The sequence below is a fragment of the Rattus norvegicus genome, chromosome 5, assembly GCF_036323735.1.
Source record: "Rattus norvegicus strain BN/NHsdMcwi chromosome 5, GRCr8, whole genome shotgun sequence".
Classification (NCBI taxonomy): Eukaryota; Metazoa; Chordata; class Mammalia; order Rodentia; family Muridae; genus Rattus; species Rattus norvegicus.
The window spans coordinates 64,472,340-64,495,716 of NC_086023.1; the positions used below are offsets into that span (position 1 = coordinate 64,472,340).

A 23,377-nucleotide genomic window follows, 5' to 3' on the forward strand; every position below is an offset into this window, starting at 1 on the left:
TTGAAGGGAAGAAAGACAAGAAGTGATACAATTATAACCTCAAAAAATAAGATGATTGATGCATTTATAAAAAAAAAAAAAGAGGGGGATATGTTCTATGGAGGTGTCGTGAGGTGTGGGGGAAGGGGGTTCCTCTGCAGGCCCATGCTGAGGCATCCCTTCCCCAGGGACCAACCACACGACAATAGTATAGTAGAATAGAGTTTATTCAGGGCATGGGGAGGGGATTGGGGGGACAGAGACAGAGAGACACGGGGAGGGGGAGGGTGGTTAGAGGCTGGCCATGAGCATATGGAGAGAAGGGGAGGGGGTAAGGGAATGGGGAGAGAGTGGGGGCAGGAAGGCAAGAGCAAGAGAGGAGTGAGAGAGAGAGAGGGGGGTGGGACAAGCAGCCCCTTTTATAGTGAGTCAGGTCTACCTGGCTGTTGTCAGGTAACTGTGGGGCAGAGCTTAGACAGAATGTTAATGATGATGATGATGATGGTGGTGATGATGGTGGTGATGATGGTGATGGTGGTGTGGTGATGGTGGTGGTGATGATGATGGTGGTAATGATGGTGATGGTGGTATACTTCAGTATCACCCCATGGGCTGAGGTCCCAGGATGAATACTGAAGGCCAGGTGAGCAGGAGCAGTCACACATCTGCTTTCTACTGAGGCCCAACACTCCCCCACTGTGAACTGAATCATGAACTGTGAGAAGCCTAACTCTCCTTTAATCGTCCATCTTGTCATACAGAGCAAGGTGACCAACACACCAGTCTGCACGTGTGTGTGCGCACACAGACTTTCATCCATGTGGTGACCAAGAGGGTTCTATGTCCCCTGACATATCAGGAATTCACCCTAAACAAGGTGACTGTGGGGCCATTCAGAGGGCTGCTCATGAGCTGTGCCCTTGGGAGGCCACTTCCGCTCTCCCCACATTAGACTCCTTTCAAGACAGTGCACTGGGAGAAAGTTAATGGGGAGAAAGCCCTTTGTAGGCTTCTGGGCACCATGTAACTGAGGGGTTAATTCGGATTCGCCATTAGCTGCCAAGCGTAGGAGGGGAGTCCGGAAGCTCGGTTGACTTCGAGGCCACATGGCCAGTCTGAATACAGGTCTGGCTGCATTCTCATGCTGACTCACTCCTTTGTTCACACTGCTCCTGCACAGTCCACAGTGACCCCTCAAGTGTCCAGAAAGTTGCCAAGGCCTGACTGGCCTGACTCTCCTTCACAGGGCCTGCTATACCAGCCAACAAAACCAGGAATCACATGTTGCTTGGGAATTAAACCAGCAGGCCGGCATTTCCCTCTGCAGAGAACATCTCACATATATATTTAATTAAAAATAAAATGGCTAGTAATATATATTAAATGACTATTTTATTTACACACCCTATCATATCCATAAATAATTGCGCCCTCTTTGTCTGCACAATGGTTCCTTGACATCTAACGATTACAGAGTGAACATCTAAAAGTAGATGGGGGCTTACTCCGGCTTAGGACATGGTCTCTTGTGTACACTCAATATGCACACCCAGTAACACAGACATAGACCAGAGAGGGTGGCTCCCAGGGCCTCCTGGGCTCCCAGCACCAATGGGAAAACCTTGCCCATACACAGGTGAGTTCCTGACAACTGGAGAACAGAGAGATGCAGGCCAGGGCTCCGCCCCACCCACCGCAGGGCCCCGCCCACCTCTGGAGCAGCTCCACCTTTGTTCACCCTGGAAGGCATCTCTTTGGATTGCAAATACTTTAATTCACAGAGGGGATGGGGTAGGGGCTGGGGTGGTGTGGCAGCAGGCTGCCCCCCTTCATCCAGGCCTTCTCCAACCCTGTAAGTGGCGACAGCATCCTAAGACATGCAGTGGTGTGCTTGTACCATACACACGACACACACTGGACACGGCTGGCAGCACAGAGGGCTGGTCGGTGGTTGGTCACAGAGCAGGGTGAGGCTGGTCTTTTCACAGAGTCCGCACAGCCACTGGGTAGAGGAGGGACAAGTGCTCGGCCCCCTTGATGGGTAGCTTCCTGGTGGTGTAGTAGTGGATGACTTCCGGGACACTGTCGAAAGGGGGGCTGTTCTGACCCAGAACATACTTGTCTTTGGTCTTGGCCAGTTTCATGTGCATGAAGCCCTGGTTGCTCCTGTGAACAAAACACAGAGGTCAGAGGATGTGCACAGTGCCTAAGGAGAGGAGGCACTGTTCGGGCACAGCTTCCATATGCACATGCTCTCCCCAGGAGCCAGCCCTGGCCACTGGGGCAAGGGTGCAAAGTCTCCCAGCTGTCTAGGACAAGGGGTCCTAGCCACACCCTGGAGCACCATGCATTGGGGTCCAGGCATAAACCAGATAATATAAAGACTTGCCACCCCAAAGCTGCTGGGAATTTCAGGGGTGGTGGTAAAAACCAGCCCTTCTTCCTGTAACAAGGCAGGGACCTGTTTAAACCTTGCAGGTATTGAAGATGCTCCAAACTGACAGGTGGCCTTGGGCCAGTGTGGTACGTGGCAATGGCAGGCGAGATATTCTCTTAGACAGAGGGTAACTCTGTCTCAGGGAAGGGGCGACGGGGTTAGGAACATTTCCCAGCTTCCCTGGAGTACAGCTGGCCACAAGACAAGCTATAGCCAACGGAATATGGGAAGACTTACGCTCGCTCTCCACCAAGCATGTCTTAGGGGGTGCTCTTTGCCAGCAGTCTCCCGGGAACCCCAAGGCAGAGTTCCTTCCTTCACATGGCTATCTTAAACACGAGGAGTCTACCTGCACTTTCTAAGCTGTGATTAACATGTGCCAACCCCACCCCTCACACTCAGCTTCCCCCAGAGTCTATGTAAGCCTGGCAGAGCAGGCCAGGTTTCTGTGTCCACTCTATCTGGTTTCAGATCCGTCCTGGAAGGAAGACTTTGGCAAAACCTGAAGGAAGGGCAGTGGCAGATCCCAACTGCTGGGAGCAGATGTGTCTGGGTCGTCATAGCACACATCAGCATGCCAGGTGGGCACAGGTCACGGATGATAAAGGCCAGCGTCTAAGTGTCAGCACTGCACGTCCCAGAGACCTCTCCCATGTGGTCCTAAGCTCCCGCCACTCTCTGACTCACCCACGTTCCCATCACCCTGCCTTTGTACAGGCTGCCCCGTCTTGTTCACTCACCCAAACCTAAGGTTTCTGACAGAGTGTGCTACCATCTCAGAGCCCATCCCTGGAAATTTGTGAACAGCCCTAGGGGACCCAGCAGCCGGGGCTACCAAGGGAAGCCAGAGTCCTGTGTAGACTCTGAGAGCCGTGGTCTTCCTGAGCCCCAGTTCCTTTTCTGGTTTCTATGTTCCAATGGGGGGGTCTTAAATTTTACCTGTCCTCTGGGTGTAACGCCCCCACCCTCCAAAATCTGTTACGCTCTCTAAATGGGTAGGAAAAAATGCTAACTGTGTAGGAGCAATGTGTCTGCGCACAATAGCATACTTAGAGATATTACCCTGGGATTAAAAAGATACCATTCAGAGAGCAATTACATTTCAAGAGAGAATAATTCTTGTGAAGAACTAAAATTTAAATCAAGAGTTTTAAGGCTGTGCTGTTCTAATCACAGAGCCTGTGCAAGCTGCGCCCTGCAGCGGAGGGTCACTGCTCCCCAGAATCGCCTCTGTGTTGGGGGAGGAGTGCTTACTGAGGACCCAGCATGTCACAGAAAACAAAACCCAGTGAAGCCAAGGGCTCACCCTCAGCTTTCGAAAAGGACCTGGAGCTGTAGTGAGAGGACACCCAGGAGCTGTCCAGGAAGCTTGCTCAGCCTGTCTGGGACATTGAGCAGGCGTACAGGAACATGAGGTGTGACTGTGACGCACCCTCCTCCCTTCCCGCAGAGCACTGCCTGCAAGTGAAGTTGATGGAAACCAAGCAACCTAGCGCTATGAGGGCTCCACAGCTGCATCGGAGGGAGCAGAGGAGGGCACCACAGCTCTTATAGGCTGACATAACAGCTCCCATTACACCTCAAGGGGGTCTGGGCAAGGCACTTACAAGGTTACTGAGACTTCCACACTAGATTTTTATGCCATCCAGTAGGCAGCAAGGGTGGGGATGGCTCTAACAGCCATAGGTAGAGAAGGGTGAGTCTCTACTCCTGGGCAGTGGACAGGGAAATTGCCACCTACACTTTCTATGGACACAGGGGACTTGAAGTCGATGACAATCAGTAGCAAGGCCTAATCCTCTCCCAGAACACTCTTCAGAGCAGCGGTGCTCCATGTTAAGCCAGGTGGGGGTGGGGGTGGGGTGCCACTAAGCAGATGTCTCCTCTAAGCAGAGCCTTCCCACCCCTGACCATGCAGTGGCAGGTCAGAGACCAGAGGGGCAGGCTGGAAGGCCATACACGAAACTGTCCCAACCAGTGAAGTCCTAGCCATGAAGACAGAACGGTAACCCACCCCAAGAAGTTCAGTCAGGGTGATCTTGAACTCACAGAGATCTACCTGCCTTTGCCTCCCTGGTGGTGGGATCGAAGCCCAGGCTGGGTACAATTGCAGCAACTGAAACCAAACTAGAGTAGAAGGGAAATATTCAAATCTCCGTGGGCAAGAGGCAGATGCACCAGACAAGGGCATGCACGAGGAGGAGGTGGCGTGGTTTTGCAGTGACGAGTAGCCTGTGGCTGCTACATCTTCACCTCTTCCATATGCTGGAGGAGATAGGTCAGAGAGGCACCCGGCAAGGGGGCTGCGGATGCTATCAGAGCCCGGGGCTTACGTTCAAGGCCAGGCGGGTGGGCTCAGGCAGAGCCTGCTCCTGTGTTCTTCAAGGCATGGCATAGCAGCAAGGACGCCTCGGTGGTTCTGGGACAGCACCTTTGCCAGGGAGCTGACAGGCTCCTGCCAACGGTTTCTTTGTTGGCTCCATCTCCTTTGATAGGACATTTTGTGAGAGCAAAGTCACAATCAGGGGTCTCTGGCGGGTGACCTGTCTAATGAGTCTTGTGCGGCCCAGGGAGGCAGGGTGCTGGGGCTGACAGGGCACTTAGATCGCTCATTACCATCACAAAAAGTACCTCCTTGTCACTGCCCCCGATCACCAAGCAGGCCTGGTGCGAGCTGGCCTAATAACAGGCCCCACCTCGCCTCCTAATCATGAGCTTTAATAAAACATCACTCAACCCACAGCTGCCCGCCGCTGAGCTAGGGTGCGAGGCCTCACCTCTCGCTTTTAGACCTAATTGCTTGATGCATATTTCATGAAGAATCCTGGGTAATAGTTATGTTAAATCGTTTCTTTTCATGATGAAATGACTTAAAAACACTAGCATATAATATTTATGTGGGACGAAGGAGGGGGTAGCCCTATGGGACTAGCATAGAGAGACTAGCCACAGGAACCTGCACGAGGGGTTTCTGCATTGCCTTGACTGGAGAGGTGATGGGGAGATGCTCTTTTGAGCAAACACCTCACATCCTTCAGCTCTGGACCGCCCGTGATCCCCAATGGCTATTCGGAATTCAAACCCCACCAGGCAGAGCTAAGCTGACACAACTAGTATCACTTGCAGATGGGGAAACTGAGGCTCGGAACACCCTGGACCTTATTCCATGGGGAAAGCTGAGGCCAGGATTTGGACCTGAATTCCTCCTTTCTTTCTTCCTCCAGGGACATGGCCTAGGCTGGCCTCAAACCGGGACGACCTATGTCTCTTGGCTGCAGCAGCCTGAGCTCCCTTCTCAGTCCTCACTCAGGCCTGCAGCCACCATGGGGACCTCATATTCTCTGATCAGTCACCCAGTTGAATGGATTTAGGTGGGTCTTAGAACTCTCCTGCTTTGTGAGACTCCAAGGTCAGGGACCTATCTGTGGCTGTGATGCTTCCCCGATGAACATACTCCCTGCTCTGGGCTCATAGCACCTGCTAGCCTGTGTTCAGGCTATGCCGGGTTTAACTATCCTTTCTCATCAGCTGCCTAGACAGGGTCTGCCTAGCGCAGGGAACTGTCACCCTCTGACTCCTCCCCAGCTGTAAGCTCTCAAGCGTAAGCTGGAGAGTGAGCCCAGAAAGGCTCCTGAGGGGAGAGGGACCTCTGAGAGGAACAACCCTGTAAGCTGGATATAAAGACCCATGTTTTCCTTTCTTTTTTTTTTCTTTAAGATTTATTTAATGTGAGTACACTGTCACTATCTTCAGACACACCAAAAGAGGGCATTGGATCCCATTACAGATGGTTGTGAGCCACCATGTGGTTGCTGCTGGGAATTGAACTCAGGACCTCTGGAAGAGGAGCCAGTGCACTTAACTGCTGATCCATTTCTCCAGCCCAACCCATGTCTTTCAAACCACGAGATTTTCAACATGGTCAGACTCCTTCCTCGGAGTTCAGACTTCCTGTGTGGGATCCCTGAGCTAGCCTCTGCCCTCTGCATGGGTTCACACGAATGAACCAGTTTTTGCCCATCTTCCTAAAGGGCATAGGTTTAAGCCTCAGTCAGGGCACTCCTACCTATCCTTGGGTCCCAAGGGGCTGCATTTCTTCTTGTTAGGCCTCCGTTAAACATGTGATTCTGACCACGGAACTCAGATTCGGGAGCAGATTAGTGAAGGAAAAAGAACGAGGCCATGCATTTCAAATGAACTCGACAACCAAGGAAGGTGGAGGGCACAGAGGCCTGTCCTGCCCAGCAGAGCAAGGACTATGCTCTGAGGCCTGAGAGGACAGGCTCTATGTTCAGCATGCAGGACATACCACCTGCCCACGACAGACAGGGACATTTGTGCTAACTTGATGGGCAGCCATCCTGCCTCTGCTCCCCTTTCCCCTCTCCAGCAAGGGCTTGCTATATAGCCCAGGCTGGCACTGAACTCATGATTCTCTCAGTGCTTGGATCCACCTACTCTGACCTTGAGAAGCATCATGCTAGGACTGCTTTCTCTAGGGAAACACTCCTCATACCTGGGAACTAGGTGCTCTAGCAGTATCTATCACCAGTGTGGCTGCCCTGTAGGGCTTTATAAACCTTCACAGCAATCAAAAGACAGGCCTCCCTAGTCAGTTCAAGCTACCTGCCTAAGTGACACTGAAGGAGGGAGTCCTCTCTCCTGTGACACCTTAGATCAAAGCAGCCTCCGTGACAGGATAATCTGACAGCATTCAGTAGATAAGGCCTCGGTGTTTGGGAAGCAGAGGGAACGGCCCGATCACCGGAGATGCCTGGGAAGACCGTGACTATTCTCTCGATTCACGACAAACGCAGGAGACTGGCAGTAGACACAGATGCCTACTGCACAGATGTGAAAAGCTAGTGTCGAAGTGAGGGAGAAGCAATTTGCTGGGTCACGGGGCAAGGGCCCCGGAGCTTCCCAGGGGTCGTGGACAGACCAGCATCCTTCACTGCAGACTGCTCTCCAAGGGCCTCTTTCAGCAGAGCTGTGCTGAGTCCCAAGAGGTGGGTGGACAGAACAGGTTGACAGAGCCACAGGGTGAGCACCTGCATCCCGCCACCGCCACGGAGCATCAGAGCGATAACAAAAGCTCGTCCACGTGGTGACCGATGTCTAAAAGTTAAGCCCTGCTGAGCCAAGCAGCCTGATTTATAGCCAAATTATCACACTTTTGGTAGACACCAGCAGGAACCAGGCTCAGGCAGGTGCCTGGTGTTCCTTAAGTGACAGCCCAGGGCGAGGGCCTTCTGTAAATCACGACACAGTGCCATCTTCACAGAGACAAACGGGCGGGTGGACACAGAGTAAAAGGCTTGCTTTCACAGACCGAGAGGAGGCAGGGCAAGAGGAGACCATGAAGGGCCGTTTTCTTAGGGGAAAAACTTGTATGAAGTGTCATCCTAGACGCTGTTAATGACAAGACTCAGGGAGAAGGCACGAGACTCTCACTGGCTGAGATATGTACAGGGCGGTAGTGTACGATTTGGTGGTGTCCCTCCCCGCCAGAGTCAATGTTTCCATCCATCCTGATTCAAGGGTTAAGACATGAAACCTAGAGAAGTACAAGTGGCAGTGGCATTGGTGGCAGTGGCATTGGTGGCAGCGGCAGCTGTGACTGTCCCAAGTGCTGACCCAAGTCACAGATGCTGGTTCAGTGTGATCCTGACAATGCCACAGGACAGCCTCCCTCTGTCCCTAGGCTTCAAGGTCCCCTCTGCAAAAGGGGGAGATCCCTCCGCTGATGCAATTTTAATTTTTTCAAACCCTACTTTTAATGATGGTTCTTAAACACTTTAACCTCTCTTGTAGCCCACCACCCACCAGAGATGGTGGGAAAGAAAGGGTGGAGGGTGGGGTGGGGATGGACCTGTTTAGAAAGGTTCTTTGGAGCAACTCTAGTCTGTGCTGTCTGGAAATCAGAAGTTCAGTTCACAGGTGAGCGGGCACTGGCAGCTCGATCTGCTCGCAAACACCTCACGGATACGCCAGCAGTCCTGTTTGGTAGTAGGATCAGCAACAGCGGTGACATGACCTAGCAGAGACTGCCAGGCCTCAGCCTCCGCTTGAGTCAGCAGGAGGGACCAACAGGACACCAGGAGAAGTTCTCTCATCTGTGCCTCTCTCAGGGAAGTGAAGATCAGCGAAGACTTGGAGACTCACAACAGCTGCACAGCTAGCTGTACCAGCAAGCCAAGCTCTGTCTCCGTCACTCCATGGAGTCCTATTTATTCCCTCCAAACACCACGTGTCCTCCATGGCCTTGCCTCAGCACGAGCATCCAATCAGCCCGAGTCCTTGGAAGCTGTAACAACTGCAGCTCACCAGCAGAAGCTGTCTGGTGCATTTCTCTCCATGGCGTCCTGACAAATGCAGCTCAACTACAGTGTAAGGTGAACGAATGCATGCGTGTCCTTAGCAAACAATCTTTCATCATGTGTCCTTTCACGTGCTTGCTTTAGCAGATCCTCCTCTCCTGTGTCTGTTTCAGCGAGTCTGCTTTTAGTCTTTCACACTTGTGTCCACTTTAATGAAACGTTCCCTCATGTGTCTGCCCCAGCAAAACGCCATCCAAGCGACTTTCCAAAGTCACACTGATGTTCTCAGGCCAGTAAGAGACGCTGCTGCACGGGCTGGACAGGGAAGAATGGGGACACCTCTGTTGAGCGCCATCCATGTGGCTCTCTGGGCTTGGAGAGACAGACACAACCTCAGCCTGGGCCAAAGAGGATGGACAGAATCCATCCAGGACAAAAGGACAGGTCTCTCCCAGCCCACAGTGTCCTTAGGAGACCGAGGTTCTCGACTGGGCCCGATGACCTTCCTTCCCTGAGAGGGATCTGACAATGTTTGGAGAGTTCAGGGCTTAGTATCTAGTGAGGAGCCGAGGATGATTCTCAGTGGACGGCAACACACAAAACAACTCCTTAGCCCAGAATGTTGATAATGTCAGGGGAAAGCCATACTCCTTAGTCACCAGCACAGGGGTTACAGCCAGCTGCCCTCCCAGACACTTTCAGGATGAACACATGAGCCAGCCAGCCTGCCTGCCTGCCTACCACCTGGCTCCTTGGTAAGGGCTTATGACACGACAGAGGACCTGCTAAACAGCTTGCTCCCCAGGCTTCTGGACAACTTCAAGAATCAATCATGGCCCTTATCCCTCCTGTTTTCATAACCAGATTCCAGGGACTGCACTTCACAGGAGTGGGGCATTCCTGGGCCTGGGACCTATATACATGGGAGACAAGGAGCTATAACCCAGGTCACTAGGTCAGCCAGTCCTGGATCTGAGTGAGGCCCACGCTGCCCCTCTGAGCAAAGGGCTTCTCACTACCTGTTGTAAAGGTTGACCTGAGCTCTAGAGGTCTGAGCTGGCAATGAAGGGCAGGCAGGCTCTCTTCTGGTGCAAATGCAGAGCCCAGGGCTGGGTCCCCAATATGGGCCTCACTTCCCCTGCTGGGAGGAAGCTGCCACACAACTGCTGTCCATCTGGTCTGCTGGCTCTGGTCTATATGGGCCCAGAACCAGCATGGACTCCCAAGCCTGTCTGGTCTGCTGTTCATGGACAAACTGGCAACCTCAAACCCTTGATGGCCAAATTGCTCTCTGACTCCAGCCTCCCTCATTAGGCTGGGTGCTGGCCCCAGCTCTGCTGAGTATCACTGGGCAGAGCAGGTGAGACTGGCAGTGTGTTTGTTTATTGGCCTGAGAATCACTTCCCCACATCAAGTCCTGTCTCATGGCACCAGGAACGTACACTGTTTCTACCTGGCTGGCGGTGCAGACCTGTAATTGTAGCTGTTTGGTAGGCCGAGACAGGAGCCTGCAAGCTTAAGGGCAGCCTAGGTCACAGTAAGTCACCCTAGGTAACTTCACGAGCCTGTCGGAAAGTAAAAAGTAAACAGAAGGGTATAGTTCAGGGTTGGAGCATCTGCTTAGCATGCCTGAGGCCCAAGGTTCAGCGGGAGGCATCCTAGTATACAAAGATGAAAATTAACTCACACTGCTGTGTGAGGGATCCACCTGAGAAGGAGGGAAAGTAGGGAAATCCTAGAACCCCACCATTTGGGAGGCAGAGACAGGAGGATCAAGAGTTCGAGGCTAGCTTGGCTACTCAGTTGAGTTTAAGGCCAACCCAGGCCACCTGAGATCCTGTTTCTAAAAGCCAAATTAATGAGTTAATTAATGCAGTTATCAGTAAACGTGGCCTGTACCAGGTCCTGAGCGCTCGCTGGGAGTTATTACTGTACTCAGAGCTTCTGGGACAGAAGGCACCACTGAAGAGATGATGAAGAGAGTGGCAGAGAGATGCGGAAGGTGGTAGGGGCCGAATCCCTCTACTAAACCTGTGATCTGTCCAGGCCATCCGTGGGAAAGACCTGTGACTTATGACCTGTGACCTGTGACCTATCCCTATGAGATCAAGTAACAGGAGGGTAGGAGAGGAAGCAGCCATTTTCCCACTCTGTCTGCAGTCTGGGTTAGGTTAGGTTCAACAGTCCTCAACACCACCAGGAGATGGTTTTCTCCTCTCTGGAATTTCAAAGGCACATAGTGGCCTGTCAACAGGTCAGACACAGGAACGACAGTGATTCCCAGTGGGGAAAATGCCCCTCTGTCTTCAGGAACCAGGCAGCAGTTCCTGAGCCCAGTGTTGAGAGCTGAGAGTCCTGGCCTGCTACAGTTTCCTACAATGGGAACAGGGGACCAGATGACTATGGAGGGGGTCCTGCATATGCAAATTAGAAGCCTGATCAAACACACAACAGGTGCCCAGAGCCCCAGGGCCTTTCTTAGGGTGGCCCTGAAGACACTTCCCAGGCTTGCAGCTCCCTGGGCCTCCGGGGAACCAGGATCTGCCTTCAGTGTGTTTTTCGGCTCTGCAATGGTAAAGTCTTTCCCCACTCTGGGCCGAAATATTCCTACTACACCTATCTGGGGGCAGCTCCAGGCTCTGGTTCTAGCAGACCTTGGGCATTCTACCTGCCCTGGGAAGGAAGCACAGGAGGCGACCCCTCTCCAGATATCCTTATGGGGCACAATGGCTTCCCCCTCACAGTAGTCACTCCATGTTTACAACCCAGTTGGCCTGACTGGTGTCCCTGGTGGGTTTGCCTAGCTAGGCCACTGGTCCTGACATCTGCGCATAAACTCCATCATTAATGGTGGGTGCCTGTGACCTCCTGAGGGTACCTCTCTCCTCCTAGTCTCAAAGGAATTCTACTGACCCCCCACAACCATTAGGCGCAGAAAGCTCTCGCCTCCCAGCCCAAACCAAAGCACACACGCTCAAGACTGCTAACAAGCAAAAGCCACAGCTTATCCCACACTCAAAAGATTGACAAACTATTCCAGAAGGCCACGGTCACTTCTCAGTTGTCTCGGCTCTGGAGGGCAAAATCGCTCATGTTGGACATTCATTCCGGCAGCTGCCTGACAGCCTCTTTCCACAAGGTAGGGAATTTCCTCAAAATTAAATCTCTAGCTCTCTGCTCCCTAATGAAATTGATTTCTGCCTTGATACACAACAAAGCCTCCATTTTATTATTTGGCCAGGGTCTGGCCACATTAATTATGTTTTTCTTTTCCAGCATGGCTGCAAGTAATTAGCTACAGTTGCTCACCGTCAGAACTGACTGGCTGCCTGTTAGAACTCCAGTCCCACAAAGAGTCAAGCCTGGGTGGTGTTTGCGTTTGGAGCCATTCAGGACAGAAAAGATTACCTCCCCAGCCTGGAACTCGGAACTCGGAAGGGGCATGCTGCTCTGTGGAGGCAGAAGACGCTGGAAGCCCAGGTCACAGTCTAGGTCTGAGTGTCAGTCAGAACTCAGGCAGCATCAAGCCCGTAATCATGGTCACTGGCACCATTCCACCTCCCTCAGAGGACACCGTTCACAGCCTGTTCGAGTTGGTTCCCAACTCCAGTGACCAAGCACTGCACAGGCTCCAAGGTACACGGCAGGCACATCACTTCATGGAAGGCTATGTCTAGCACATTGCTTGGTCTTTGGCAAGCCGAGCTGTGGTGACAGTGCAAAGGCTGCAGGGCTATGAGTGCCAGAGGCCAGCACTGGCCAGTGAATAACCTGACTTTCCTGAGCTGATGACCTTGAAAGGCAAAGTGGGTGTGATGGGGGGGAATGGCTCTCACTGGGCGGGAGCATCGACTTCCCCATTTTCTCCTTTCAAATCTGTTATGGTTTGAGTCTGAAATCTGTTTCTCCCACAGGCACATGTTTTGAACACTTGTTCCCCAGCTGTGTTGGGATGCCATGAAAACCGTGTGTGTGTGTGTGTGTGTGTGTGTGTGGTGTGTATGTGTGGTGTGTGTGTGTGTGTGTGGTGTGTGTGTGTGTGTGTGGTGTGTGTGTGTGTGTGTGTGTGTGTGTGTGTGTGTGGTGTACGTGTATGCTGAGCTGGAGAGGTATGTCGCTGGGAGTCAGTATTTGAAGCAGGCACCTGCCTCAGATCTGCCTGGCTCTGTTTCCTCACCCTCAGTGGTGTGAGCAGCGTCCACCACACTCTCCAGCCAACACACACTGAGCTGCTCTGCTCTCTATGCCAGGACTGAAACCACGGAGACAAAATAAGCCACCCGTTCCTGCAGCTGTTTCTTTCTGACGCTGTGGTCATAGCGACAGGAAGGCTGACACAAGCTCTGTATAACCCACAAGGCCCTGTCCACACGCTATCACCTGCAGGAAGCCCCCTAACGCCCCCACCAGAATCCCTCTCTTCTGCCTGCTTGTTTGTACCCCCTATCCTAAGCATCTGGGCTGAGAACGTGGCATGAACCCCACACTTGGAGGCCATCAGCCACATGCGGATTTTCAAAAGGAAAACTCGCAAAAGGGGTGGGGAAAAATACTCTATTAAAAGGATTTTTAATAAGTCAGCTTTGCCAAACCCATCTGACTCTGAGTCCTCTTGGGTGAAGTCATCTTAGAAAGCAACGGGGGGGGGGGGGAAGCTTGATTACAAGTGGCAAATGTTTTTTCGGGGCGGGACTGCCCACTGGGGGACCGACCTGGACATGAACAGGTTTGAGGGGAAGTGCCAGATGTGCACACATGCCAGGGACCCCACCTCACTTACACCCACACAAAGGCAAACGCAGCTTTTACAGCTCTGAGCTATGGCAGCAAAGATGAGGGCTGTAAAACCCGACGTGTGATTTTATAAATCTGCCTCAAATACCCAGAACATTTATCAGGAGAGCAGGAGAAGGAAACAGTGCTGGTGAGGCTCAGAAGGGTCATAACCTTGCAGAATCGGGAGGTGGGACAAGACGATGACAAGCTGCTGGCAGAGTCTGTGTGTCGCCTCCTGACTCTGCTCTCACTGACAGGGGCCCAGGGAACAGTTAAGCGCTGCCTATAACCTGGGGTCTTACAGTACGCAACTGTGGCTTTGAGATCCACCAGATGCCTCGAGTTAAGGCAGATGGGGTTTGTTGTGGGAGACCTGAATTGTTTACCACGGTCTAAGAGAAACAAACCCCTCCACCACACACCCCTCGCGGAGGTCAGAACCCAGGCTGCCGTGAACCCATGCATCTGTGTGGCATCTCCATGTGCACAAAGGTGGGAAGCCACTGGGGGCAGAGGGGTGCCTGACCCAGGGCTCTTCCTTCTCATGCAGACACGCTCTGCAGCTGTCCTCATGGATAGCATCCCAAGGGATGTCCTGAAGGCCCCAAGCAACCATTTCCTGGATGGCTCTGGCAAAATTTCATTAAATACATTATGTTAACAAACTGGTATGGGGTGATTAAAGGAAATGCTCTGGTTTGGAGAGATCGGCCAGCACCTCCAAAGGAAGTGTCCGGGCCATGGGATGTCCCTGGTGACGAATGGGCAGTTGGAATGCCTCCCCTGGTGGCTGAGCCACACAGGCAGATGAAGCAGGCTGATAGAGTATAATTAAAAGCCTGCTGGGAATGTAATCGGGGTAGGTCAGATGCTGGGAGGACCCAGGAGGAACAAAGGGAGGATGGAGCAGGCTGGGAGGAGACAGCCACCACCCCCCCCCCCCCCCCCCGCCCAGCACAAATCTTGCTGCTGGACAGTGCGAGGCAGAATCAGCATAGCACACACCGTTGGGGGGGGGGGGGAGCTGCACGATCCAATCAGAGGGAAGCAGGGAGCCACGTCTGGTGTGTGTGTGTGTGGGGGGGCGGCGGCGGCAGCGGGTCATTTTCAAAGCCTGAAATGTATCTGATCCCCTAGCCACTCAGAAACCAGGCCTCAACTTTGCCCTTCTCTCCCCTTACTGTTTGTCACCCATCTACCAACTGTCCTTGTCCTTCCCTGAGCTGGTGCAGCTGCCTCCCTCCTGCCTAGCATCCATCCACGGGCAGAGGCCCATCTGCAAAGCTATGGAGGTACCCCACCCTGTGAGCTGCCTTGGGCTTCTGTCTGCTACCAGACACCACCCCAGGTTTCCATGACACACCCCGTGTGTGTGTGTGTGTGTGTGTGTGTGTGTGTGTGTGTGTGTGTGTGTGTGTCTGTCTGTCTGTCTATCTGTCTGTCTCCTGGGGTCAGGCAGAACGCCTTGCCTGCCCCTAGTCACACAGCCTAGCAGAACGGGTTCCTATGGAAGCTTGGCTTACTCACTGTAAAGAGGAAACAAGGAGGGTTGCATTTCCCCACTGGTAATGAGGACTGGACTCTGAGAAGAAAGCCAGACAGAGGAGCCCTGCCTTCAGGTCCATGTCTTCAGGCTTGTAACATGTCACAACTGCCTGGGAAAAGCTGCCAGAGGATGCCTGACCTGCGTCCTGTTAGGAACATCTGGAGAGTCCTGGTGGTAAGAAGGGGGTGCCTTCTGCTCTGATGGACCCGGCAGGGCAGAAAGAATGTCAGGCTGCATTAAAATCTGAGCTTCACCCACAGCTGTGGTGTCACATGACCTCTGCTAGCTGCAAGAATGAAAGCTTTCTGGTGGCGCTGTCACAGAGGGAGAGCTACACTCTAAGTGCCCACCCCCTTTGCTATCGGACATGTCCTCCCTGCTTCGCTGGGGAACTCAAACTGAGGTCTGTCTGAATCCCTTCCTAAAGGAAGGGCCAGGACTGCTATGTCCATCTACCCTGGAGTAGTGCAGGATTCAAACCCACTGTTCTGAACCTTCCTGAACCCTCTCTACCTACCACACTACCCAAAACTGTTGACATACAGGCTCTGGGGCCTGGAAGATGGCTGGCTGAATGCTGAGGGCAGTGGCAGGCAAATGTCTGCTGGCTGGCCGGCACAGCTCAGCATCCTCTCACTCCGGAGGCCATCTGCACACTTCAAACTCACCATTCTCCCCCAACCCCTTCGAAAGAGCACTAGGGTCCCTTGGCCTAAAGCTGCACTCCTTAATTATCACACTTACTTTAACCTCCCAGAGTGGGGTGACACAAAGCACACTGGGTGAGCAGAAGGCCACCTTCTCCTTTAGCCGTCCTGAAAGCATAGGGATCCATTGGGTATCGAGAGCTGCATGATCTAGCCCTGCCCACGCTCACCTTCTCACATGCTGACTGAGGTTCAGGGTGAGCGTGGGGAACAACGTCCTGTTTCTGAGCCTTGGCTTCACCCACAGGGCCTCTTTCTGTCATCTGTGTCCCATGATTTCGATCACGGAATCATCAGCGTCCCGTCCACACACCCCACCCCCCACCCTCCCACCCCCCGACCCCCCGGGCATGCTACATGAGGGACCGGAATGAGACTCTGATAGGAAGGGACCTATGGTTCCAAGGCACAAGGGTATGATGGGAGGAGAGCTAGAGAGGAGGCGGGGCGGTGAGGAGGACAAGAGCCTCCTGAGATAGTCATGGCTACAGCCAGAGGAGCACAGGTCAGAGGCCAAATGATGTCTTGGAACAATCCAGAAGAGGGCAGTCTGAATGTGACCCCGGTTCTGTGAATCTCAAGTTCTCAGTCATGGGGGTGCAGGGTTTGCTCTAGTCACAGCCATATAACCCTTTTTTTTTCATGGAAAGGTTTACCTATTTTTATGTGTATGAATGGTTTACATTCATGCCTGCCTGTGAACCATGTGCATGCTCAGTGCCCAGAGAGACAAGCATCAGGTCCACCCGAACTGGGGTTACAGATGATTGTGAGCCACCACAGGGTACTCGGAACCAAACTCTCAACCACTGAGCCTTCTCCCCAGCCCCCACAGAATCCTGCCACCCTGTGACAGAGCGTGGGTATGGGCAGAGTCCTCTTTCCCTGTAACCTACGGCTTTCCAAGATTACAAAGACAGCTGTGCATTACACAGCAAGGCTCCGGCGCAAGTGTACATGTGTGAGACACTTCTAGATTCACTGTCTCTCCATTAACATGTCCATGAGACAGGTCACAGATGAGAGAAAACAGAAGCTCAGGCAGCCAGTCAGCTGTAAGGACCTGGGGACTAGGGCAACAGCCCTGAGCCAGGTTGAACCTGAGTTAGAGCACCTGGCCTGCACAGGGCCACCTCTTTCCTGGGGAGGGTGCTGGACACCGTGCATGGGGGAAGGGTGGTGCTTCCTCCCCTCCCAGGCTCCTGCCTGCTGCCCCTCACTCCTTTCCACCCTCGACTGTCTAATTCTCCTCATTAGGACAGAGTTTCCCTCCCTTCTCAGACAGGGCTATTGCTGCCGTCACCGGTATCCCCTACCCTCCAGCTTACATCCAGCTTAGCAGCTCAGAAGACAGCAAGGCATACAGAGACAAAGCCCAAGGTCCCACAGTCAGAGCTGGGTAGTGTGGGGTCCCCAGACAAGTAGTAGCTGTGTCTGAACCAGACACGGCACACATACCACCTTCCCTGGAAGGTCTGCCCTTACTGGGCCTCATCATACTCTCAGAGACCTGCTAGGGACCAGAGAGATGGACAGCTAGCCCGGATGAAGTTACTCTAGGGGACCATGAAGGGAATTCAACAGCTGCTGAGGAGCCCCGCTGTGACTGGGAGGGGGTGGCCTCAGTCAGAGCAGTGAAACTTCTGGAGCCTCCCACCTTTCTTTTTGGTTTTGTTTTAGGGCCCAGGGGACTAGAGTCTGGGCTTTGTACAAACCAAGTAGGCCCTACACCCCTGGAGCCCCCCATGTCAGCTCCACAGAAGGCAGTGAGACCTGGGCTCCCCGCTGTTGGATGCAGGGCTTCACTTCTCTCACCGCCCCCTCCCTTCCCTGCAAACATTTATTATTTCTTGCTCCTGGCTGTCAGCAGCAACAAACTAAGATTAATCACTCGCTCGCCTGGCTGGTCCCAGACATGCCTACTGTTTGAAAACTCTCTTTCACCGTACAAATCAATGAGGGGAGAGAAGAAAAAAAAAATAATACCCCTAACTGAAATACATCTCCTAAGCTCTTCCTGGCTCACAACACATACCTACCCTCCTCTACAGCCCAGGGGGGATTTACTGGTTGATACTGGGCATCTAGCAGCTTGACACAACCCACTGCTCCAGGCGATGCAAAGGGACGTCCTTAAGCAATCAGAGGCCTTGCTTCATAAACTGCCCACCCCACAGCGCAGGAGGCAGTGGGCCCTCCTCCGTCCTCAGATCCAAAGGAAGCCTCTGGGGTCCACTGTAGGGCCACAGAGCTGGAAACAACAACCAAACCCCAGACCTTAATATCATTTGTTTGCAGTGTGGGAATTGGACCTAGGCCTTCATGTTTGCCACCCAGCGCTATGGCCGCCCACCCCTAGTCTAAGGACACTAATGTGAATGACACTAGCTCTAGTCTCTCTAAGAACAGGGAGGAATGGAAACTCAGCATCCTAAACGCCTACTGTGTGCCAGCGCCACAGTGGACCTCACCTGCCCAGCCTACTTCTTACCTATAGGCCTCGTCTTAAGGGAGGCCCGGGGGAACAACCCCTTGCCTGGCACCAGATGGTTGGTGAAAGATCTGGAACCAGAATTCCACCCAAGGTGCCCCTGGTTGAGCTTTAACCCCAGGGTGTTCTCATGTTGCCCCGAGTCCTCTCACAGCAGGTCCCCTGCCAGTGCAGGCTCAGGTGGCATGGGCGTGGAGGCCAGAGCTGTGGCCTTTCCCTTTGGCAACACTCACGTCTCTAGTTCACTGTTGATTGTAGGAGGCTCAGAGGTCACCACTGTACCATGTGTACACCCTGCAGGGCTCCCTCAACTCTCTGAGATAAAATCCCATACTTTAGCCAGATGACCTGGGATGGGTACACTCCTGGGCACAGCTCTCACCATGGGATTTGTTCTTCTAAGCGTACTTTGTGTCTGTCCCTCCCACCCACCACTGACCACCCTTTAAGGTCTATTGTCCCTCAAATCCCTCTCTGGTCCCTTCCCTCATGTCAGGCCCGGTGCGTTTCCAGCCTGTAAGCTCTAATGCCTTTAGTTTATTTCCTAGGTGTCTTCTCTTCCTTGCCAGGCTGTGAGGTCCTGCAGGGACGTAGCTCAGGAAGGAAGTGGGCCCAACTAGGACACAGCATGCAGGTCAAGGAGGGTGTCTAATGTTCAGGCTGAAGTTGGGGACATGATAGAAACAGGTCAATCCCCGGTGGTGGGCAATCTATCTCTGGGGATTTAAAAATGAAAGCTTATCTTGTGAGGGCTCTAAGGGGCCACTTGCCCTTGTGTAGTGGGAAGAAGTGGGACTGGGTCTTTGTTAGCTTCCTTAGGGCTTCAGAAGTGTGACTGTGTGTAACCCATCGCAGGCCCACAGGAATGGCCCTCACCTCCGCCCCCAATAGGACTCAGCCTACCTCTACTGCTCACTAGGACTCAGCCTACCCCTACTGCCCCACTAGGACTCACCCTACTGCCCCACTAGGACTCACCCCAGACCCAGGACCAAACATTGCAGTCGTTTAAGTCCTCTTTCCCCTCTCTTCTCCAGATCTTTTGCAAAATCTTTCAGAACTAAAACTCAGAGAGCCCTGACAGTCCAAAGTGCCTGAAGAATCCTGTTAAGGAGACTGCTCCTCACCCTTCCCCCTTCCCCTAGGCCTGACTGTCTTTCCGAGGGAAAGCAGAGTGTGTCTGCTTTTGATATTTTCTCACCAATGCCAAAGGCCCAACCTTTGCTTGCCTGGCGGAGACAGTGTGCCCTACACAACCAGGACCGGTGGGAGGTGGAAGGCTGGCTAGACACGTTGTCATGCTGACGGTGGCGAAAGAGACATCTGCAGCAAGATACTGTGAACGAGAATGCCATTTGGAGGCTCTCTGACTGGCTTCAAGGGTGGCTGTCGACCATGGGGGGGGGGGGTGATGACACACCTGACTGTGATGGAGGATGCCATATAGACACTGATTTGGGTCACCAAAGACACAGGGAGCTGGAGGGGGCGGTATAGCCAGATCAAGCAAGTCACTGCCTCCATCGTAGTGGTCAAACATACCAGGGTCATGTCCACTGTGAGTCTCTACTGGGGCTGCTTCCTCACTTAGATAGATCCTTAATGTCACTTTTCACAGCTGATACACTAAGACCTCTGATCAAATATAAGGAAGAGTGTGTGTGTGTGTGTGTGTGTGTGTGTACGCAACATAGCTCTGCTGGTGGATGAGAGGACAGAACTCTGTATCTTGGCCTGGCTTCATCATCTACTGATGTCCTTGTTGCCAGGGAACACTTAATTCTCTTAAGAGTCATGTGTTGCTTCTGCCTTGCAGCTACTGGCTCTTGGTGATGGTGACTACCCATCCTCTGGGCTCCCAAAGCCCTTTGTACCACCCTGCAAGTAGCAAGGCAGGGTTGTGAGCCCTTGCAGCCTGGCCTGGCTGTCTGCCTTGTCTCTCTCTAGAGCCCAGTGCCAGGTACAGAGGGTTCCCACAAAACTCTTCCAAGGAATGGACCAAGAAGGCAGAGGGCCCTGTCTTAGGGGGATAGATAGGCTTCCCCAGGCACATTCTAGACTTGTCTCACAGAAGGACCCGAGGCCAACATGAAAATGGCCAGAGGCTGAGAAACAGCATAGCTGGGATTCCGATGTCAGCTTGCAACCTGAGTATGTGGGGGGCTGCCATCCCCCCGCCTGGCCACTGGCAGCAGGCCTGAGGATGTGAGAAACCACATCCTGCACACAGGCTGGCGAAGGTGGTGCTTCCCCGGGCAGCAGGGCTTGCAGTACCAAGGCTGCTCTGCTTGTGGGCAAGGGTCACGGAACGTGGTTGCTCTGGAAAGCGCTTCTCCCCAGTTCTCCTTTCTTCAAGCAAAGGCTACCTAGGTGAGCGCACCCCTCTGACCATCAGGGGTGGCTCTAAACAAACACAAGTCCAACCCTTCAGCTCCAGTTCCTTGTGCTAGAAGAGTAGTCCATACACAGCAGTCCTGCATGATTAGATCAGACCGGACAGGTACAATGAACCAGACCTTTGGCTGGGCACAGAGTAGTTCATGTAGCCAGAGAATACACACCAAGCACTGAGTGGGGCTGGATCCACAGACAGGGATACATGCTGATGTGTACCCAGAAAAGGGAAGGGAATTGCAAAGTTAAGCTGCACAGTGAGCAGTGTGTAGAAGGGCAGGACAGTCTTGGACAAAGTCTCCTGACATACCCGAGCTGGCCTACAACTGCAGAGACCAGGTCGGCCTCAAACTCAAGACGCGCACTTGCCTCTGCTTCCCGAGTGTAGGGATTAAAGGGAAAGCCTGGCTAGGGCAACAGGTTCTGAACTGGACTAAAAGCAATCTTCAAGGTTATTGGCAGGAAACAGGGACAGGATGGGACTACATTAGGTCACACGGGCAAGGACCTGACTGGACTGATGCCTGTTGCTGAGGAACAGATCATCATCATCCCAGTGCCCAGATAAAGACAGGGAGGCTCAGAGTGGTGAAGCCCACAAGCCAGGGAGGGCGGTGGACTCCCACTGGCGCCCACAGCATCTAGACCTGAATGATAAGCTATCGCCATAAAAGCAGAACCAAGGTACTTCCTCCCCTAGGAGCCCTAACCCAACAAGTACACAAGGCAGGGATAAAGGGGCCGAGCTTCTGGTGGAAACATGACCCTAGAGTCACTGGGTCAGTTCTGCAGCAACTGGCTGCAGACCCCTTCTGTCCTGTCTTGGTGCTCCAGCCCTGGCACATCACTGGCTCTCAGTAGACAGATTTCCACAGCCAGAGCTATGCTGAAGTTCCCAAGGGTCCCAGCACCCAGGAGACTGGTTTAGGGGAAGGCAAGTCTCCATGCGACAAACTGTAGGCTGATACCTGACAAGGCCCTGCCCTGGTACGCATGGCTTCTGTTCCTTCTACTGAACATTTAACCAGGTCTTTTACAGTGGCCTCTCCAAAGTCCCCAAACAACGGAGATTCTAGGAGCAATATAATCCCTGAGGAAGTCAGAAAGAAAGATAAGGGGGAGTAACAAACCAGAGCCCCCGGTGCCCTTGATTGGCAGCAGGCTGTCTGGGACTTGGGGGATGGAAGGGGGAGGAGAAAGCTGGCCACGTGACAGGAAGTCCATTCTGCCAGCATGGGTGCAAGGTTTCCTGAAAGAAATTCGGCCAAGCCTACTCTCATCGTAAGCAATGACTAGGGAAGAGGGGAGGCAAGGTAGAGGTCTCCACTCCTACCCAGTATATCCAAATGCAGGATCTGGGTTTACACCCCAACTGTATCGCTAATTCTGTGCCCTTGGAGGATTCCCCTTTCCTCTGAGCCTTACGTCTCCTATCTCTACAATGGATTCTGGAAGATTTCTTGGATCCCATCATCTAGCAACAGCATCAAACAATGGAACACTCCAGCAGGAAAAAAAAAACAAAAAAAAAAAAACCCAACAACAACAACAACAACAAAAAAAACAAACAAAAAACCTCTTATTTCTAAACCTGTTCATTTTAACAGCTCATGGACCAGAAGGCCCTGAGCAGCTGCACAGCAGCTACGTCAGAGGGGGTCCTTCCGGTTCACAGCAGTCCCTCCCGAACTCTGTGGGGTTTATGAAAAGAAGATCAGTTCAGGAGACAACCTGGGGACTAGGAAAGGGTTCTCACAAGCAGCTACACAGCACCATGAAGGTCAGACAGACGGTCATCCAACACCTGCTCTCTGTGAGCCTCGGTTTCCCAGTCTGCAGGGTGGGACAACACATTCCTCACCAAAGGCCTGGTGTGAACCTGACGCTGGGCAAGATGCACTAAGAGCCAGGTTCGCTGGACACGAGAGTTCTTCCGGCTAGTGGCTGTCCTTGTGAGGAAAGGCCTTGCCTCCCTGGGAGAGCAGCCGTGGAAGCCCCACCACTTCTGTGTTCCCAGAATGAGACCAAATTAGAAACCAAGGCTTGAAATAACTGGTAGGGACAATTTTCTCGGGGAACTGAGTGTAGCCTTTCTGTGGTAGACTCAGGCAGGCACGTTCCACTGGGCGGGGGGCAGGCAGAGAAAGTACAGTACTCACTTCAGGGAGAGGGAGTAGTCGTGTTTGCTGGTCTGGCTGTTCCGGACAAGGTAGCTGCACTCCTTACAGAGTCGCAGAAGGTTCTCGGCATCACTTCTGCTGATGGCTCCGTGATACCATCTGGGGAGGGAACAGGAGTGCAGTCAGAGATGAATGGGGACAGGGCCCCCAGGGTGACCTCTGAGGAGCCTCGGTGCCCTTACGGGACAGCTGCTAGCAGCAGTCTCCCGTGAGGAGGTTCAACAGATGCTCTGCCAGTGTCTGCCACATGTCAGATTCTGATGGAAACCCCTGGGTCCCTTCCCACGGAGGCTCACGTTCCCGCAGCCCAACACCAGATACTCCAAGCTCATCAAGTTTGCCCTGTGGTGACAGGTGCTAAGGGAGATGAAAGGGAAGCCAGGCCACAAGGCTGGGGCTATTTTAGGCACGGTGATCAGGAAAGCCTGTGGGGAGAGGGATTCATCAGTGCAGATCTGAGGAGGAGGGAAGAAGAAGTTACAAAGAACAGTGGCTAGAAAGTACACGTGAGAGACTAGTCCGCACAGGGGAACAAGCTGCAAAGCAT

General features: G+C 53.1%; 1 protein-coding gene across 1 annotated transcript in view; it reads right to left on the bottom strand.

Moving 5' to 3' along the window:
• Positions 1-1,354: 1,354 nt before the first annotated feature.
• Positions 1,355-23,377, bottom strand: part of Shb (SH2 domain containing adaptor protein B) — a 107,379-nt gene continuing 85,356 nt past the window's right edge. The window contains exons 5-6 of the mRNA NM_001427398.1: positions 22,810-22,929; positions 1,355-2,145 (exon numbers count right to left, since the gene is read on the bottom strand). Of these exons, the coding sequence (NP_001414327.1) occupies positions 1,962-2,145; positions 22,810-22,929 (304 nt within the window). The 3' untranslated portion in view covers positions 1,355-1,961. The remainder of the gene's footprint in view (positions 2,146-22,809; positions 22,930-23,377) is intronic.